Source organism: Phragmites australis, chromosome 5 (genome assembly GCF_958298935.1).
Source record: "Phragmites australis chromosome 5, lpPhrAust1.1, whole genome shotgun sequence".
Taxonomy (NCBI): domain Eukaryota; kingdom Viridiplantae; phylum Streptophyta; class Magnoliopsida; order Poales; family Poaceae; genus Phragmites; species Phragmites australis.
The window spans coordinates 38,341,181-38,359,261 of NC_084925.1; the positions used below are offsets into that span (position 1 = coordinate 38,341,181).

The window sequence follows — 18,081 nt, forward strand, 5'->3', positions numbered from 1 at the left end:
AGTCTCAACATTGTTTTTTTAATATTTATAAAATATTGCATATTTAAACTATCGTCGATCGTTGAAAGGATGATATCAAGATATCGTTCATCTAACAAGCGATATCTTATAGGATATATGATATAACAGTCAAAAATTAAATATTTTAACCGAGGTAGCATCCACTCAATATGCCGCCTGCCTAACCAATCGGATCGCCCCTTTTCTATCACCTATTGGAAGCAACAAAGGCTCTACTAGCGTTCACCAGAAAAAAGAAAGTGTTGCCTGTTTGATGGGCAATACTTTGCCCACACACAGGAGGTCAGCGCGCATGCAGCAAGAGCTGGCGTAGGGGTGCCACGCAGGGCTCAATTGTAGGCACCAAGCTCGGTTGGTCTTGTTGTATGGGTTGCATGCAGCGGCGTGCGTGAGTTTGCATGTGGAGGGGCTGGGTATCTTCTCAGGTGCATGAGGTGCCGGGGGGGGGGGGGGGGGGCACTCACGTGAGCCCATGACTTGTGCATGCATAAAGTGTCTGGATTAAAAATTAACAATTATGTTGGGTCGGACAGGAAATAAGCATGCAACAACAATGTGCGTAAGAAAGGTATCGTCTATCGAACTCGTGACATATTTTTCAATGAGTCCAGAAGCTCTATCGCTCAACCGATGATAGTAAATATATCACTTATTAGTTAAGTGATATATTGATGTGTACGTCATATTGATTAGTGTATTTAATTTCTAACTATTCTGTCATACGCCTCCCAAATTATCACGTGTTGAATGAGCGACATCATAGTATCGCCCTTTGAAGAGACGATGGTCCTTACTGTCGCCCTTACAGCATGCGACGGTAATTTAAATTTGTAATATTTTAAAATTAACATATTTTTGTAAATATTAAAAATAAAAATATATAAATAAAAAAAGCTCGTGAACGGCGTGCCCAAAAATTATGATACTAGGAATCTGACTAAACTTGGGCTTTCTGGCCCGTCAAATGAGCAAACAGATCAACCAATGTAGGCCAGAACTCTAATGGGCCCAACTAATCCCATCAACTACCTTCACGGAAATGGACCCGGGTGGACTTTATATCAACTAACCCAATGCGCACATCATGTACCCACATTTTTATTTCAGTGGACGGATACACGCACAAATCAGGGTCACTCACGTTTTTTAAAATCCTAGCGCAACATGTAGATACATACACTCACACATTACATGTATATATCCATGTAACATCTACTAAAGATCAAAAATATAGAATTTGAAGATTAATGAAGTCATCACATATGTCTAGCTGTCGATGTGTAGGTCGAAAAGAAAATTTTCGTATTATTGAGACATATAAGAAACAAATTTATTTTTTAATTTTTAATAAATGTTAAAGACAACTAACTCCACTAACCATTCAAACTAAGGATTAGCTCCCGGCATCACTCTCAGCCACCCGGGTCCAAAAGCCCAACATTATATAGGACCTACGAAGTGTGCACACTGACTGGATACAAGTCGTGAACCATTTCAATTTGGACGCAGGTATGCATGATTTGCCATTCCGCTTGTGTATGTGATTGTCCATTTGTCATGCAGTGTCCCTTTTCTTTCCCAGATAACGCGCTGAAGGACGATCGGTTGTTACCGTCCGAGATCCGTGCGTACCAGGCAACAACACGTCCCGTTTCCCTTCCCGACGTGAGCGTCGCGGAGAGGCTACAGTCCTCTGTATTAGGTGAACGTGCACCGTCCGATAAAAAATGAAGAGTCTAGATCTGTCGCTACAGTAACATGTGAATAGTAATGCCTGTCGCTACAGTATTTACTACAGTAGTATTAATTAATGCAGGTTGTTGTAGCTGCTGACTCATTACACTGTTTATACAGTAATTCTCTGCATTAATCACAATTAAAACAGAGGATCCGGGTCCGTCGCGGAGGCTTCTCCAGTTGCTCCGACTTGTACCGCCTCTGCAAGGGCAAGTGAAACTGATGATGACGGGTGACGCAGCATGGCCGGCCACTCTGATTTTGCCTGCTACTGGTACTGCTAAGCTTTTCTTTAGTGGAGCAGCTAGGACTAGTGCACCACCACCAGGCACCAGCACGGACCGGCCGGGGTATTGTGAGACGATCAACCAAGGGCATGGCTTGGCAGGTCGCACGTCTAAGCGGCATCCTTTTCTCCGATTAATCGCGCGTGCCGCGCCAAGAGCATAGAGTATGAGCATGTCGGCATCCACGGCCGCCGGCCGGGCGCCTGGGGTGTGGCGGTCCCCATGTCAATGAACTGTCCCCAGATGCGACACTGGAGTGCTAGAGAAGATGTAACAATGTCACGTCATGCTACAGCCTGCTGCTATGCTCCGCTTTCCAGGTGTCTCTGTAATCTCTGTGCCTCTCTATGCGTACGTCTGCGATGCGGTGCTGTGCAGCTTGCATTGCAAAACATTCACACGCCAAAGAAAGAAACCCTTCCATTGTTTTTTAATTCATGTGTATCCAGATCGAGCCACGTTGTTTGCGGTAAGGGTTGCACGAGATGAAATAGCTTGGAAACGAGCACCGAGTCAGAATTGAACTGCACCGTCCAATTTTACAGTACTAGCATCACACTGGTCATTTTCTTTGAGGTGTCTCCAGGCTCCAGCTAGCTACTGCCTGGATATAGGGTCAGACTAGTTGTCCGCACGACAGCAATATGGGCAGATAGATGCGTATGATTTTATAAAAAATCATATTTAGTTATTCATATGTATTATTCTAATTTAATCTAGTTAATAGAAATATACGTCAAGTCTAGTTTAATAGATACACTCGTCAGTATCGTAACTCCGTTCAGTTTTCCTATACGGTCGTACAGACGAGACTTCACCCCAAACATCATTGGACACCGTTCGTCACAGGTAGCACCGCCACCAGGTAAGAGCTGGAAAGTTTCGTACACGTGATAACAACAAGATGCTCCTAATACGTGTACGTCGTACAGACAGAGACATATCAACATTTCTTAGTGCAGTACGTACAGCGTTCTCACAATGTTGCAATCCTTTTATTTTAACTAATACAAGGTACGTGCAAATATACACCACCAGGTACCAGCAACACACCACCGAGTGATCCAAGGGTTTAAACAAAAAACGCAAATCCGTACGTGTAAACGGAAGCGATGATCTACGTGGTGCGTTTCGTAAGGGAGGGGGATTTGCGAGCGGAATGGTGGAAAAGAAAAAGGAAAGGCCATAAGAAGACTTCTTCAGAACTTGCGCTACATGGCAAGGACCGACCCGGCCCGGACCTTATTGCCGCACTCCTGTGGGCCCTCCACTTCTCTGGCGGGCGGGGCCCCATGTGTCAGCCTCCTAGCGCAGGCCTTCCCCGTCTTCTCCGCCGCCTCGTCCGCCTCCATCTGCGCCATCCGGCACTCCTCGCTGCAGAACGGCGTGTTCCCCCTGTTCGCCGGAGAAGATCGCGTGCATGGCTCGTGAGGGCGCCGTTCTCGAATGGAGGGGGGGGGGGGCATAAATAATAGGGGGAGAAAGAAAGGAACAAATGGTCGCCACCGCACCTGTACATGAAGATGTCACGGTTGCCGGCGAGCGGCTTCCGGCAGAGGAAGCACGAGTGCAGGAAATGATGCCCCACTCCTCCCATTGATCCCCCTCTCTCTCCTCGTCGCAGAGCGCCACCTAGCAAGCCGGCTCCAGGCGGCCGTAGAAAGCGTGCAGCCGACTCGGAAGAGATCCGGGGTCTTCCTCCTCGCCTGCAGCTACGAATCGGCTGTGCTTTTTCTGCGATTCCTTCGTGCCCACGTGCTTCCTTGCGTGTCTGTGTCATGCGTGATGCTCAGTGGGGAGGCAATGCAATGAGGTGCGGGTGGTGTTTAATAATGGAGGGTTTGTCTGGTCGTCTTGCGCATGAAATCCTTTTTAAAAAATCATGTGAATGTTGGACCGGCCGATCTCGATCTAACGTCACATATCAACCCCAACCTCATATAACGAAACTTGAACCTATCCTCTCGACTCTCGTCATTCCCCATCCCGATCCGGGGCTTGTTTAGTTCTCGTCTAGATTTATCATATCTATAAAATTAGTTATGTTATAAGTTTTTAAGTAATTATTTGATTAATGGTTGTAACCGTGATCATTCACATTTTGTTAGCATCATTATTCACACATCATATACTCAGCTTTTTAACCAATTTTGCAACACTTATGATTAAAAATGTGTTAATCATATTTTTTTTTCAAGACATATTTAGCTAATCTTAGACGTGATAAGCTTAGATACAGACTAAACATGCCTCAAACCCACTGTCACCCTGGTTCTACGCCGTGCTTTGACACCTCGCCGCTTTGCTGTCACCTTCCCCAATGCTGGCGTGACCCACCAAAGGTCACCTTTGCCGCCCTTAATCCCTCCACCTCTACGCTCTTCTTCCACAATGTCGGGTGAGATCATGTGAGCCTCACCTATCGGTGGATGTTACCCTGAGGAAAATTTGATTATGTATCTCAAAGTTGATCATTCTTTAATAATATATCGGAAGTTGATCATCTTTTCATAATAGGTCTTACATGGATTAGTTTGTAATAAAGTTTATCATTCACCTCTCGTACCTAATACTCTATTTGGTCAAAAATCCATCACAATTTTGACCTTTCACGATCTTGACTTTTCACGATCTTCAACATGCAACTTTGATCATTATTTTTAAGACAAATCTACATATATGATTTTTACGTTTCTAAACTAAATATTTTGGAAGTTTTTGATGGTCAAAGTTTTAAAAATTTGACTGGATCTTAGTCAAAGCAATAATTATTTATGATCGGAGGAAGTACGCAATTTTATTACTCCCTCTGGTAAAAAAATGCATGACATTTTTGACTTTTCACGATATTCGGTGTGCAAAATTAACAATTATTTTTTATTAGAATATATTTATAATATCTAATAAATATAAAATATTATAAAATTATTTTTAGATAAATCTACACATGTGATTTTTATATTTACAAATTAAAATTTAAAAATGTAATTGAATTTTAATCAAAACAACAAATATTTATGGTCGAAGAAAATACAAACTAATCTCTAGAAAATATATGATCAAATAATAATCTATTTTAGTTATATTGTCGAAGGTCGATCCATTTTGATACCTATAATCAATTTTCCCTTACCCCAACACCGCGTGGAGGCCGGCGCACGGATCTGCGGGTCCCATGCACCCGCTTCGTCCACTTGCTGCGTTCCAGCTTTCCTGGCGGACTGTTACCATGTCGCGTGGGGCCCGTTGAGTCTGTTGCCCCACTTGTTAGTGAGATCTGGGCGGAATATTGGCGGTTGGGGCAGGTGACGACTCGTGCGACCGAATAAATCTTCACGTCATGTCTCGTGTCCGTGGGATCAGAACAGCCTTGCAATGCTTGCATACAAAACGGGAAAGAGCTCGTGCAACTCTGACGAGAATGTATTCTCGGTCTCAGTTTGGGCCCTTTTCACTTTTGAATTTTGATGCTTTTTCAGAGGACATCTGGCACGTTGAACGAGAAGATAGGCACAGATACGTCGTTTTTTTTAAATCCATAATCTGTTATTAAATTATAACACATATTTACTCTTCATTAGCATTACAAATATAACGTTTCGTTGATTTCTTCTCTCTCTCGAGCTTCATTTCCTCTCTTTTTTCCCGTCTTTGCCCCCTCTGCCTCCACGGATTCCTCTGCATTGCCATGGACAACCTTGAGCTCACTCCTCTCTCTGCAATGCTCTCTTTGCTCCTCCTCTCCCAAGCCAAGTACCACCAGAGCACAGCAGCACAGCAGCCACCGTCCGCAGGGAGATAGGCCGCAAGCTGCGATGCAATGGTACCAATGCCATCCTCCGGCAGCGCATTGTCACCGAGGGCGAGGCGCTTGAACATGAGTTCGAAGAGGCGGGACGACGTGTAGAGCGTCGGGTCAAACAATATCCCGGCAAGGAACAGCCACATGAACCGCTCCACGATGGATGGCCAGAACCCAAGCCCCTGCAAATGCCTCGCCGGCGCTGATGAACACGAACGTGTCAGGGTAGAACGATCGAAGCGAAACTGAAGGCAGGAGGTGGGAGAGAAGAGAGATTATAATAATTTGATATAGTTTGTTTTATATTACATAATTTATATTCTAACAATTTAGATTCTTAGATCATAAGAATTAAAATCTAAATGGTTACAATCATAATAAAAACAAACAAGCCCTCAGTCAATGGAGGCATTTTCCTGAGCAGTTGAGCTAGCCCCATCAACGACCTGCACTGCAGTGGCTGCTCCGTGGCTTGAATTCCAGAAATGCTGAGGAGACCTTGACACCAAGGGGCTGTTTGGTTCGTGACTCCCAAATCAATATATCATCATGTCTAGAAAAATTGGCTCCTATTTGGTTAAGGCCAAAATTTGGCCTGTTCGATCAACTACATTAATCAGCAGCTCCAAGGCTATTCACGAGCTGAGCAAAATTCTAGCCCCGATTTTGACTTTGCATGGCTATAATCCAAACATCTATTTTGTCCATATTTTGGTATTACTGGGTTTTGACATAGCCAAAGTTTGGCTTAGCATACTGATGCCATGATCCAAACAGCTCCCGAGTACCCCAGTACTGCACTGGACCACGGAATGGGTATTTCTGTATCACTTCTCCAAGGATCTCTCGGTGGCAGATGTGCTTGTCATACAGTGAGATCGACTTAAAAAATGTCTTTGTTTTCGCTTTTGCTAGTTGTGCATGCCAGCCCATTTGATGCTTGTGAGGTCTGCCCAATTTATTTTGATGGGCTGGATTAATTGACTAGTACGAAGTACGAGTGGTAGTATTAGTTTCAGTGGTTCGACGTTGTAGACAGCTAAGACAGTTAGTGCTGAAACCAACTGCCACAGCCGCATCAGTCACTCAACTTCAGCGCAAACGAAACCATGGAAGGGTGGTGAAAAATGCTGAAAGTCTGCAACTGGCAGGTGTAAATCGCACCAGAGTGCGATGAAAGCAAGGACTGCTTCAAACTGTCTTCTCCTGGATTCCTCAACCCGCGGCTCACGCCAGGAGAATGCACCGGGCAGAAAATGCCCGGTTGGGTTCCACATGCAAAGACACAGTCGTTTGCGCTTCGTTATCGCTTGCTTCAACTCAGACCTGGGACTGGGAGGCTAAGCACCCGATTATTGGAGTCGTCTCACCTCAATATAGAAAAGAGCTCATGCATTGGCTCCAGTGGCCCTGATATTAATCAGGAATCAAACAAAAACGAGCAACAAACTCGCGTGCTCAGTGTAGTACACAAAAAACCTTCGCTGCCTTCGTCACTCCCCCTTTACAAGAATCCTTGTCTAGTAGTACCACCAACGTGCAAGAATTCATTCTTCCTCCGTCAGTACGTGGGATCGAGTCGCAACGGGAGTGAATCCTTGGTGAGCTCGATCTAGTGCTGTGCCTGAAGCTGCCGCTGGGGACGCTCCCTATGCGCCACCGCCTGCGCCGTGGGGGAGTGCTGCTTCTTCCTCCGGTGCTTCACGCGGTCCATCTCGATCTGCTCCCTCCTGCACTCGTCGCTGCAGAACGGCGTGTCCCCTCTGCTCCCGAGACATACGCACGCAGTGTTAATTACTTGCCGCGATCAATATGAACGCCGGTTCGAGTACGTGTACGACGGGTAGTACGCTACGCGTAGGCACCCAGAACAAACCTGTACATGAAGATGTCGCCGCAGAGGGCCTTGCAGCAGAGGGAGCACTCGTCCAGGAAGTGGTGCGCATCCTCCGCCTCCGTGTCGGGGACGTAGAACACGGAGGGCGCGCGCCTCGCTGCTGGGCTCCCGCTCTCCGCGGCTGCCTTCGCGCCGGGGGCGTCGACGTCCGCGGAGGGGCGCGGCCGGAGAGCGTGCGCGCTGCCGCCGGAGAACGCCGCCGCGAAGTCGGGGTTGCCGAACGCGTGGAAGTAGGACGACGTGAACTCCATCGGCCGGCGTCTCTGGCACGTAGCGCGGCCCGCGGAGCGGTTCAGGAGTTGACACGAAGGCACAGGAGGCAGCTGGGCTTGAACATAGGAGAGCAGAGGGGCCGGGTTTAAAACAAGGCGAGAGGTTAACGACTTGGCGGTTAATTAACTAACTCGTCTCTGGTTTTCTTCGTTTCCAGGGGAGGATTAGAGAGAGCCACCCGAAGAAGGCATGTGGTTTATTTTGGGAGAGTTTACAGAACATACCAGAGAGGTGACTTTGTGTTCTGGCATATAACTATTACCTCGAACATGTTTTAAGTTAGCTGCATGCATCCACCTAAAGATAGATACTAGTACTAGCTAGCATCTGTTACATTGCATTCGAAAAGCTCTGGAACAATGAAGAGTTTCCGGGATATTTGAGTCTATTTGTTTCAGTTGTGGAATGTAAAAAGTAGTTTGTAGATTATAAATTGTAAAAATCTGAATTGTTATATTCTAAATATAAGATTGTAAAATACAGTTTTTATAATCTAGCAATTTTGCTTCAACTTGCAGGTTAAATTATATAATACAACTTTTAGTTTCAATTTATAGATTATAGTATGCAATCTGCAAATTGAAACAATCAAGCACTGTGAGTCGTTTCCTCGTGCTATGCCATTTGAGACGAGCATTTTCAGTTTTATGATTTCGTTGTATGAGCTAGAAGCAATATCAAAATCTGGTGAGCCAGTAATACTTGCAATGGAAGTTCAGACATTCAAAATTACAGATAGTAGAATCGGTCGCTGTTCAAGTCGCGGTCATGAGTTTTCTTGACAACTGACAAGACAGAAAAAAACGTTGATATTTTCTCCCCTCTGAGAAGGAAAAAACACATAGCCGTAACGTCGACATGCGCGTCAGTAAGACAAACAAAACTGTACATTGTTTTCTCGAAACAGACTAACAGAGTACCCAGCATCCCCTTTCACCAATCGTTTTGATCATCAACATATACTAAGGTTCTGGAAAATGTGAGTGCCAGACTGCCAGTCCATGTGTCGACATACTAATGAATCCCTCTAGCCAATGGTGACTGATGTGTCGACATAATTGACGTTCTTTTGTATGTTCTGATGCTCAACTTCACAGCTGATGCATCTGTGTTTACCAAGTGAGTGAGTGACGAAACTATATCAGCGTCGCTGTTTGGTTGGTCACTAGACAAGACCCTCACATGGCTACAGCGGCCAGAGGGCACACAGCTAGCAGCCGGTGCGGCGCGCGGCAAGCGTCGCACAGAGCGGCCCGGCGGCCGGCGCGCATCGGTGCGATGCGCGACACGTCCGAGAGCGTGCGCCGGGCGCTCACGTGTGCCCCCCGAATGGCCAGCAGCCCGCCTCTGCATGCAAAGCGTTCTCGCCGGCACGAGGCGAATAGTCTTTCGGTGTGCTGCGATGTCGTAACGTGTCAAGAATCTTGCACGGGGAGAAGCTCCCCAAGTGTGCTTTTCTTTAAGGTACCGTTTCAATGGAAGATCGTGAAAAATTGTGTATATATTTTAAATTATAAGAACTTAGATTATAAAATAGTTTACCTATAAATGATTCTCTCTTTCTCCATTGGAGCGTGCGAGGTGGGTTACATCTATATAGTTGTAATCAGTGGAAGATAAGTCATTACGTCAGAACATTCGCTGCTTCCTCTCCTCTTTCTGCTCCTCTTCTATGCCAAAAAATTAATGGAAAAAAGAGGCTCGAGGGACTCTCAGTATCTCCCGGGTAGGAGCTTGAGCCCTCTCCGCCCTATGTGGAAGCCCTCTCTGCCCTATGTGGATCCGTTCCTTGCTGCAACTTGCGAACAACAACGATGGGATGGGCGCCGAGAAGGGTTCATCATTCATCAGTGGGCCTTTGATTTGTTAACTCCAAAGAACACTTCACTGTTTATAAAGTCAGAAGTGATCGTGCAGTGTTGGGGATTGATTTCTATGGCACGTCCTCCGTACAAACAGTACGGCTTGTAACCCCTTCATGCTTCTGAACCGCTCGATTAACCTAGAAATTGCTACTACATTTTAGCTCAACACTAGAAGTCTGAAGAAATCGATGTTTGTTATTTTATTGAGAAAAGTATTTGTATCACACTCCCCTTCGTATAGGGTGAAATATTTTCTATTAAGCTCGTGAAATGCATGAAGTGGCGCAAATATATGCCAGTTGCTAAACTACATGACAAACGATATGAATGATAAGTTTAGGTGCTCCGGACCTACTAATACTGTATTCGACGACATGATTTCAATCTGGACATGAATGTGACAGGTATATAAGGGGACGATGATTCTCTTTTGTTAATGTTCAACAGCTGTTGAATCACTGTTCATTCGGGTAGCTGAAACAATGTTATTACCAAGTCACCACTCGTTGATACCCAAGGCTATCCGTTGCAAAATTTCACTGTGAGGAGAGGCCTGACGAAGGGAGTAAAATCTTATAGCAGCAACACACTTGACACTTGCGAATGAGTCCATGAGAAAAGGCCACAGCAGTTGTCTTGCCATTTCTTTCATCCAGCATACAGGAATATCGGATCACATGCCAATCGCACGCAAAAACACACACAAATACCAGTTGCACGTACGAGCTTGACAAAAGCCCTGTACTGAGGCTGTAATCCAGAACTGCAACCGGTCGACCCGACCGGTTTTTTTCAAGACAATAGGGACGAACCGATTCCGGTCAGGCTGCCTCTCGCGCTTGTTCGTTGGCAACCAACAAAGTAACTGGAGGCCACATGCATGCCACAAACTTGAGGCGCCATGCATGCACGAATCAATTCATGTGCACTTTTGAAGTTCATGTATCGTCGTTGACTCGTAGCAGTGTTTAGGATGCCGTTCGAACGATCGAGGCATTTACCGAGCCCAGACGGGGATGCTCTGCGGGCTGCTGCTCCGCCGCTGTTCCTTCCTCGCGGCGGGCTGCTTGGACCTCTTCTCCCTCGCCTCGTCGGTCTCGATCTGCTGCTGCCTGCACTCCTCGCTGCAGAACGGGGTGTCGCCCCTGCACGACGCGCGGAGAACCATCAATCACAACCAACCAGAGTGGCGGATTCTTTTCCGTAAACTTTTACGGGCCATGGCATGCTGGCGTCTGTGTGTGACGTTTACCTGTACATGAAGATGTCCCTGTTCCCGCCAAGCAGCCACCTGCACCGGAAGCAGGCGTCGAGGTAGTGCTGGCGGAGCTCGCCGGCGTCGTCTCCATCGCGGGGCGCGCGACGAGGCCTCGGAGATGGCGAGCTCGGGTTGCGCGTCTCCAAGGAGGCGGGGAAGTAGTAGTAGTCCTCCATTTCTTGCCTCGGTCTCGGTGGGTTTCCTTTTCACTAGCTGCTTCTTGGCCGGGACACGGGAGGAGGTGGAGTTTGCGGGGAGAGGCGGGCGCGGTTTATAAAAGAGGAAGGCAGGGAAGAAAATTATATGAGACTCTCTGCGTAGGGGAGGGTGCTGCGCGTTTTTCGTTTTGGACCCTTTGGTTTTTGTGGGACTGCACAATACTCCTACGTCATATGGCAAGTTTACAAATCAGTTTTATAGTCGAAAACCACAGCCTATCGAATTTCTGAAATTCGTGAATATAAAAAATCTCTTAAAATTTGGTGAGAGTTAGGCAAAATTTACTCAGTCAAATTTATAAAATTCGGTGAGAATTCGACTGAATAAATCGTTTGGTAACCACTCGAATTAAACTAAAAACCGACTGTATTTTTTGAATTTTTCCACATTGAACGTATTTCGAACAAATTCCTTGAAAATCGTTTAGTTTTCCCGATTTACCGAGTGTATTTCCCGAATTATAGTGAAGTTCAAAAAAAAAGTTTAACCTTGTAAAATCAATAACTAATTCATCTGAGCTTCAAATAAAATAAAATAATTTTTTTGGTTTTCTTGTAACATAATCTACACGATAAAAGTATTTATACTCATTAAAAAGTTGAATATTTTCTGTGAGAAAATGTATTTGCTAAACCTAGTTAAATGCTAGTTAATTCTTTGCTAATCCAAAAATCATGAAACCAATTTTTTTAATCCTGTTACATGATCCTATGTCTTTTAAAAATACATGAACACATTAAATAGTTATTGCAATATGCATGATTGTGTAAATATGTTGTAACTAGATAAGCCATAGTCTAAGTGCCCCCTTCAAGTTTGGCTGGGTCTAAAAAATCTATTGTTTGTACCGTAAAATCTAATGAAAATTTGAATCTAAACTTCAAGCTGTCATTGGGCCAGTTCTGCCCCTCCCTACATCCTCCAGTGAGAGGTCCTCCAAAGAGAATGAGAGGAAGGTGGTCAGGCAACTGGGCAAGTGGCAACAAAATCTAAAGCTGGCTCCTTTGAGTGCTATGTGGCCAAACCAGTGGCCGAGTAAAACCAGGGCCGCAAAGTGGCATGGTGCCATGGTATTATAACGAACATCAGCACCTTGTGGCACACGCGCATCGTATTCTATGCTCTTCTCCCCTTGCTCAACCCCACTGGTGTTTTAGTATTACATGAGCCGTCCATTTTGATGGCTAGAATAACCTAGGCTCCAGAGATGACTTGGCTCCTGGTTTCTGTGTGGCCCTAAACAAGTATGCACTGGGCAATTAGCATGCTTGCTTGATCTCACACCAATGCTGTTGAACTTGTGTGCAAAATTGAAAGATGAACTTTCGCCTTAAACTAAGAGGGATTTGGTCAAACAGATAGTGTCAACCCTCGTCCTAGAGGATTTGAGGTCCAAAAATAAACCGTATTTATAAATTTCTAAATATTAGTATATGTAATGCGAGTAAAGTAAAGTATATGTCAATCTTTTGCTTTCTCTGTTTATAAGTGAATGTCATTATGGACGAGGCACTCCAACCCCTCCGGGCAGTTATGAATTTTTTTTAAAAAGTCAAGTGTGCATATGTATCTAGAAGTGTGTAGCTTTGTAGGCCTTGTTTGGAAAATAGAATTTTTTTAAGTAAATTTCAAAAACTTACAACTATTTTGACACACGTTAAAAAAAAACTATAACTTTTAAAAATTTACAACTATTTTAACACATATTGTAAAAAAACTACAATTTTCTCACCGTGAATCCACCTATCATCCTCTAGCAACAGGTAGACCCACGGTTGCTAGGAGATGATAGGTAGATTCACAGTGAGAAAGTTGTAGTTTTATGTAACATGTGTCGAAATAGTTGTAGGTGTTTAAAATAAGAATTAGACGTTATACTTTTCTGCAATATATATCAAAATAGTTATAGATTTTTAAATTTTAAATTTTCTTCTTCTAAAACTTATGACTGAGTACAGTGATTATGCACCATAAATATGGAATGCCCTTGTCAATTGTCACTTTCATGACACCCAATACATTGAGTGCATGACTTCCTCACACTTTTTTTTTAATAAAATAAACATTGCTCTCTCGCTACAAATTAAAAATATGCTTATGAACAGCATGAAGTAAGATCATTATTCAAAGGACGAAGCCGGTGCAATTCCGCATACCTGCATCACCTTGCAAACTTTACCAAATAGTCGGCTCTCACTCGCGTGCAAACCTTAATTACGACGATACGAGCCACAACCAGGTGGACGCGTGCTTGTAGTGGCGCCGTCGATGAGATTGATTAGAACAAATAGGCTTTTTTTTTTAAAAAAAACTAGGTGACTTTATTCGATAATTACCGGTATAATAAAAAATCTAAAGATTACATAATAATACGCACATAAATACTAGTTCGCAACACCCCGATTACCGCTACCGAGTTAGATCAGAGGAGCTAATCAAGTTTTTGAGCCACAATCAACGTGAAATGCTATTAGACCGTTAAATGAATCAGACGAACCTGTCAAACGGGTAGATTACAACTTCCTCTTTTTTTTAAAAAAAACAGAGACAACGACACCATCAAAACCAACGTAGAAAATCGACAAGTCAAAGAATAAAAGAATCTTTTCGAATCCTTCAGATAAGAAATCACATAGAAACAAAAGCACCAATAAATCTATAACAAAATTCACTGAAAAAAACTACAAACTAACTAAATAAGAAAATAAGCTAACTAACTATACTAGTACCCTCCTCCGCCGAGGCCGACAGACCGTCAGGGCCAGAGGCTGGCCGATCGCCGTTAGCCTCGGAGTTGCCTCGGTCGTCTCCGGTTTGCCTCCGCTCCGGAAAGGCTAGCTCTGATAGAACAAATAGGCATAGACGCGCCTGCTCGCATGGACCTTCGTTTTCGCTGGGAACGGGACGGGGACGTTTGGTCTCGTCGGGCCTCCATGTGTTGTGGACGTCCCCTTGGTTGGGCCGTTTTTTTTTAAAGTTTGGTTAGGCCGTTTTGATAGTCGTGATTGCGGTTTACCTGGACGTGTTGAAAGGTGGGACATCGGACATGGCTCATTGTCGAATTTTTTATTTCTGAAATTTGTAAATATGTGTTTGTTTTAAAAAATTATAAATATATAAGTATATCGTCCGGCAATATGTCCATATACCACGAGGTGAGCCCACTGGGAAAGCTTTTAAAAGGTAGACGGATAGGTGTCATGTGGATCTATCTATCCGTTGGATAGATGACATGTCATTAGCGTTCGTCCAACAAGTGACAAAGGTATAAATCTGTAATTTTTCAAAATAAACACATATATTTATAAATTTCGAAAATAAAAATATATAAATAAAAAAGTCCTCAATTATCGGCCGGTGCGAGCCAGCTGGGACGAAGCAGCAACACTAGCCCTATTGGTGAAGCAAGGTAGACAGTACAATCTGCTACTGATAGGTTGTGTCAGACAATAATTAAGGCGGCACACGGAGATTCAGGAGCAAACCCGGATCAACTGCAGTTGCGGTAGCTACTGATCCAGCCATCCAACCAGCAAGAGTGGCTAGGATTGACCTTTTTGCAGCGTTACACAGCTACTAGTATTGGATGACAGAGGTAAAGCTAACAAGAGAAAATGTATGCAATTAACAAAAGAAAAAGCTAAATCATTCAGCTGAGTACTTATCAGCCAACCGTAGGTAATTCTTAAACTGTAACACAAAAGGGCATGCACTAATGATTTTGAGGCCTTTCATCCTGCAAATTTCAGTCCATATGCACTTCAAAGGAGTGATGATAATTGAGAATCTTCAAGGCCATCTGAACTCTGAAAAAAGAGAGACATAATAAGATAATAGGATATTTGAATGAAGTGCCAACAGATGTGTTTTAGTATTTAGCGTACCATAAGAAGCTGAGTATAAGTTCTAAGTGATTCATATTCTTGACATGCATATGTATTGGTTGCAGTGTTTCTCTCATGTGCTTGTGATGCTGAAAATGCTTGCTGCATAGGCTTATATGCTTTGTTCTTCTTTGCCTTCTCGAATTTATCAACTCAACTAGGCTTACGCTTCGATCCTCCTTTTTCCCTTTCCTTTTTCTTGAGACCAGTCACACGTGCATACTTCTCAGGTAAAGATGAATGGTGCCTGAACACTAGACTTTTCAGCATCATCATTTGAAATTTCTCTGATTTTTTTTTCCAACATGTTTACTGATTCTATGAAGTCCTTCGACAAGCATGTAACACTCTTCAAAATCTGTAGCTCGAGAAGCCAATGGAAAGAACTGTTGATAGAGATATTTCTACCGAAGTGCGGCATCTAATTTAGGATCTTCCACTATATCACTCAGATGCATGTCTCAGGATAATTCCCGATCTTTCACCTTGAGTCCATCGCTTAAAAATGTATCTTACAGGTAACAACTTAATGTGGACTAAATTGAGAGCTTTGAGGGCATGCATACACAACAAACCAATTCTCTCAAATAGTCGACAACTACATGAGACAATCTAATTGACACGGTTGAAAATGACATTTCTCTCTTCTTTAAGTGCAAATGTCTCATCAAGGACTCCAATTGCAATGACAAATTCATTTGCTCCGTATGAACCTTTTGTGTAAACTGACATGAATTTTTCATATTCACCTTGGAAGACTTCAAATATATGAGGTGTGTAAGTATTGTTTGCTTGAATCAGAATAGGTGTCATCATCTTGACCATTGGCAATATCTTTATAGATTCAAATTCAGCTTGTGACTCCTTCCTTCTCTTGTCTTTGACAATGCGCTCCACACGCTTTAGGATCCTAATGATATCAAGATCTGATTTTAGATAGCATTTCAATGAATTATTCAAGCTGTCACTCAATTGAGTACTTCACATTCCTATTGTAAAAACATCCAGCATATAGCATTCAGTCCACTTCTCTTTCAACTTATAGAGCTATCCAACCAAGTAACTTTGCTGACTTTTGTCCCCATGGCATCAAATGCTTCCTCAAATTCTCCCCTTTCTTCGTACTCGTACATGCAAGAGCTGAAATTTGATAGAATACTTGAATCATCTATCTCCTGAGAATTCAAGTGCTTATGTGAATCATCTATCTTGACCCTTGGCAGTTTCTTTGTAGAATTCGAGTGTTTTATTGCATTATGTGATATGTGTCAAGTACATAAACCATGTCATGCACTACTAAAGACCTCAGCCACAACCTTTCCCATTGCAATATCATGATCTGTAAAAATTGTTTGAGGTTGCTTTTGATTATGTGTCGCTAAAAATGCATTAAACAACCACTTGAATGACACAAAAATTTCATCACACATCAAAGTTGCACCAAAAACCACGATTTCTCTAAAGTGATTGAAACCAACAAACATACCACTTGGTGTTCCTTCTTTGTTTGTCCCAAAGGTAGTGTCAAAAGTCACAACATCACCGAAATGAGCATAGTCGACAATCATCTTTGTATCAGCCCAAAATATATTTGCAATCTGTTCTTTACAATCCATTTGCAATGTATACCTAAAGGAGGGGGTTCTCGACGAACTTTATCTTGAAAATACTTGAGTAAACTTCCAGCCTCACCATAAAGCATGCCCCTTTGGCGCTTAGTTCGGAAATAGTTCTTGTGATCACGAATGGTGTACACAAGGTTAGCTAATCCACCAATATGTCGATCAAAAAACTCATGCGCAGGTTTAGGTCCAATGCTCGGATCATCAGCCACATCAATCTCAATAGCTTGGTGCTTAGAAATTTTCCTCTGTGATGGCATCATACGACTTGTTTGTGCAGTTTAAATAATGTAGTTGTGTTCAACAAATATGTCATGTACCATGTCAGTCCCATTCTCCCTAAGTAATGCCCATGCGAGCTCATACAAGAACATGTTGCGATGTGTAACTCTTTCGAACATCGAAACCCACCTGACCACCATATGTGAACCAAAAGTCTCAGCTTCCTACAAATTGCTAAATGTCATGCCAATTTTAGAATCCAAAAAGGAGTTGTACTAGCCATTCTGTTATGAATAGATGACACAACAATATCAAGAATGGCATTAAAGAAAAATGGTACTGAAAGAAAAGCAAAGGAATAATGGAAGCAAAAGTTTTGCAGAGATTAGTGGTACCTGCTCGGTTTTTCTCCATCGTCATCTCCCTTTGTCTTAGCTATGTTGTGGTTGAGAGGGAGAAGAGTTAGAAGATTGGGAGGGAGAGAGCTGAAGGACAGAGCAAATGGCGCCAACTCTGTCGACTCTGTGCGTTTTCCCTCCAACAAGGGTTGGTAGATGTAAGAGAAAAGGAGGAAAAAAGATGGCCTATTGATCCTAGCCGTTGCTTGCTGGTTGGATGGTTGGATCAGTAGCTACCGCTTAAATTGCAGTAACTACTGCAACTACAGTTGATCCGTGTCCGGGGTTCAGTGAGGCAACAAGGTGAGAATGGAACGCTAGATGGATCAACTGGACACCTACGAATGCCCCACAGGCACATGCAAGGGCAAGGTTGGTGGCACACCGCCGCACATGTGACAGTCCGAGCAGAGTCTATCACAAAGTTTCCGATTTTCCTTCAACTAGCACGCCCATTTTCTCCCCTAGCTAGGAAGCGCCCTTTGCTCCTCTCGCTGCCAGCAAACCAGACGTGCAAAATACCCGCTAGTACAATTGACTACCAGGTACTGTACCAACCAGCTCCTGGTTTAGTTCGTGTAATGATTCTGCCTCTC

At 43.6% G+C, this 18,081-nt stretch overlaps 3 protein-coding genes across 3 annotated transcripts; all 3 read right to left on the bottom strand.

Moving 5' to 3' along the window:
• Positions 1-2,994: 2,994 nt before the first annotated feature.
• LOC133917669 (FCS-Like Zinc finger 3-like) lies at positions 2,995-3,861 on the bottom strand. Its single transcript, XM_062361545.1, has 2 exons — positions 3,557-3,861; positions 2,995-3,440 (listed from the first exon to the last, which is right to left on the bottom strand). The coding sequence occupies exons 1-2, from the start codon at positions 3,823-3,825 to the stop codon at positions 3,257-3,259; spliced, it is 453 nt and encodes a 150-aa protein (XP_062217529.1). The 5' UTR covers positions 3,826-3,861; the 3' UTR covers positions 2,995-3,256.
• Positions 3,862-7,224: 3,363 nt separating this feature from the next.
• Positions 7,225-8,293, bottom strand: LOC133919535 (uncharacterized). Its single transcript, XM_062363953.1, has 2 exons — positions 7,724-8,293; positions 7,225-7,610 (listed from the first exon to the last, which is right to left on the bottom strand). Exons 1-2 carry the CDS (start codon positions 7,993-7,995, stop codon positions 7,460-7,462), a joined length of 423 nt encoding a protein of 140 aa, XP_062219937.1. The 5' UTR covers positions 7,996-8,293; the 3' UTR covers positions 7,225-7,459.
• A 2,201-nt stretch (positions 8,294-10,494) lies between these two features.
• On the bottom strand, positions 10,495-11,399 carry LOC133919536 (FCS-Like Zinc finger 2-like). The gene is made up of 2 exons (XM_062363954.1): positions 11,135-11,399; positions 10,495-11,027 (listed from the first exon to the last, which is right to left on the bottom strand). The coding sequence occupies exons 1-2, from the start codon at positions 11,314-11,316 to the stop codon at positions 10,880-10,882; spliced, it is 330 nt and encodes a 109-aa protein (XP_062219938.1). The 5' UTR covers positions 11,317-11,399; the 3' UTR covers positions 10,495-10,879.
• Between the last annotated feature and the right edge of the window lie 6,682 nt (positions 11,400-18,081).

Coding starts and splice junctions, on each gene's coding strand:
- LOC133917669 (XM_062361545.1), bottom strand. CDS start 3,825: ATGACACAGACACGCAAGGAAGCACGTGGGCACGAAGGAATCGCAGAA. Junction 3,441..3,556: donor CGTGACATCTTCATGTACAG/GTGCGGTGGCGA, acceptor TCCGGCGAACAG/GGGGAACACGCCGTTCTGCA.
- LOC133919535 (XM_062363953.1), bottom strand. CDS start 7,995: ATGGAGTTCACGTCGTCCTACTTCCACGCGTTCGGCAACCCCGACTTC. Junction 7,611..7,723: donor GGCGACATCTTCATGTACAG/GTTTGTTCTGGG, acceptor TCTCGGGAGCAG/AGGGGACACGCCGTTCTGCA.
- LOC133919536 (XM_062363954.1), bottom strand. CDS start 11,316: ATGGAGGACTACTACTACTTCCCCGCCTCCTTGGAGACGCGCAACCCG. Junction 11,028..11,134: donor AGGGACATCTTCATGTACAG/GTAAACGTCACA, acceptor CGCGTCGTGCAG/GGGCGACACCCCGTTCTGCA.